Source organism: Triticum dicoccoides, chromosome 4B (assembly GCF_002162155.2).
Source record: "Triticum dicoccoides isolate Atlit2015 ecotype Zavitan chromosome 4B, WEW_v2.0, whole genome shotgun sequence".
NCBI lineage: Eukaryota > Viridiplantae > Streptophyta > Magnoliopsida > Poales > Poaceae > Triticum > Triticum dicoccoides.
Window position 1 is genome coordinate 633,689,107 of NC_041387.1, and position 1,709 is coordinate 633,690,815.

Below are 1,709 nucleotides of genomic sequence, written 5' to 3' on the forward strand. Positions count from 1 at the left end.
ACCTCACAGTTGTAATCAATGAATATAGTTATTTATTCTCTGTTAATTAATTGTAGAAGATAGAAATGCTTATGCTTGTTCTAGCTAGGATAGAGAGAGGATGAAGAAAATTGCATCGTGATGTACGTACCTTTTCTAGGCTTGCCTTATGGTATCGGTAGCCCTGTAACAATAAGATGGCACACGAGGTGATGATCATTAATTGTCCTTTTTCTTCTTTGTGAACCCACTCAACCTTAACTAGTCAATTAGACAGACAGCTTTGCATATATAGCAAATAAATCAATAACAGCAATCTTCTTACTTTATCTGTCCCATACAAATAGTCGCAGAAGGTGAAAACGGAGGAGAAGTTGCTCTGGCTCTGACCACCTACACGGTGATGGTAGTCATGGTGTTGGGCCCCTCCATAGAATGGGATAAGCTTTGTCGGGTTGAATGGAAAGTTGAACCTGCATTCTCGTCAAGCACTTTCATCGATCAGCAGTTTGGTTTGATTGTAAGAAGAAGTAGCATGATGCATGCTAGCGTTGCTTATACTACTCCCTTCGTTTCTAAATATAAGTCTTTATAGAGATTCCACTATGAACTATATACGGATCTATATGGATGCATTTTAAGTGTGGATTCATTCATTTTGCTCCGTATGTAGTCCACCTAGTGAAATCTCTACAAAGACTTACATTTAGGAACAGAGGGAGTAGTATTTAACGAGAGTTACCCGCTGTGGATGTCGATGGCCTCTAGGTGGCGTAGGACGAACCAGAGCCAGAGGGTGGTCATGTGGCAGGGCACAATGGCGGGGCCGGTGAAGGCGGGGACGCCGAGGATGAGGACCTCGGCCCAGTGCGCGTAGGGCGCGGCGTAGCCGAAGGGCGCCGTGAACTCGTGGTGGACGCGGTGGATGTTGTCGTAGCCCCACCTGGTGTGCAGCAGCCTGTGGATCCAGTAGCCGAGGTAGTCCTCCACCAGCAGGTAGACCAGCATCTGCGCCGCCACCTCCCCGGCCGACGGCAGCGGCAGCCCCGTCCGGATGCCGACCATCTTGACGGCCGGGTAGGAGACGAGGCTGAGCGTCCCGACGGTGAGGAGCAGGACGCGGCCGGTGTCCAGGTAGCAGCGCAGGAACGCAGCGGGCGAGAGGTGCGCCCGCGGCTGCAGCTTGTACGTGGACGGCCTCATCACGGCGGCGGCGACGCCGTCCGGAGCAGCGCGAGCGCGGAGCTCGAGCAGCGCGAGGGGGAGCGGCGCGAGGGTGTAGAGGAGGAGGAGGATGGCGACGTTGTGGCAGTAGAGCAGGTGGTCGGGCATGGACGCGGAGTAGCAGAGCCAGGCCGCCTCGGCGCGCGTCATGGCGCGGCCCAGCGCCGCCTCCGCCTCCGCCGCCGTCGCGTATGGCAGCATAGGCGACAGAGTGTGGTGGTGTGGAATCTGATACGTTCGGCGTCAAATGGTTTTTTTTGCAGTTGAGCTAGCTCTCGAGCCGTTTTGTAGTAGGCGCCGGCTGGTCTCTGTCGACAGCATAGGTGACGTGAGACATGTGCGGTGAGGATGGCATGCATGCATGCACGTCGCATGCATGTCCGGCCCAGGACGGTGATGGTGAGCTACGACGGTTGGTCTGTCATGGAAAGAAATTTGGAAAAACTGTACTAGTACCTAACCTTAACCTAGGACAGTAGGCTGAGTGACATGTTTATTCACGTCAC

The 1,709-nt window shown here is 53.7% G+C and overlaps 1 protein-coding gene across 1 annotated transcript in view; it reads right to left on the reverse strand.

Annotated features, from left to right (window-relative positions):
* The window catches only part of LOC119294101 (very-long-chain aldehyde decarbonylase GL1-10-like), a 2,141-nt gene extending 709 nt beyond the window's left edge, over positions 1–1,432 (reverse strand). Inside the window, exons 1-3 of the mRNA XM_037572363.1 lie at positions 722–1,432; positions 305–452; positions 131–163 (exon numbers count right to left, since the gene is read on the reverse strand). Of these exons, the coding sequence (XP_037428260.1) occupies positions 131–163; positions 305–452; positions 722–1,404 (864 nt within the window). The 5' untranslated portion in view covers positions 1,405–1,432. The remainder of the gene's footprint in view (positions 1–130; positions 164–304; positions 453–721) is intronic.
* Between the last annotated feature and the right edge of the window lie 277 nt (positions 1,433–1,709).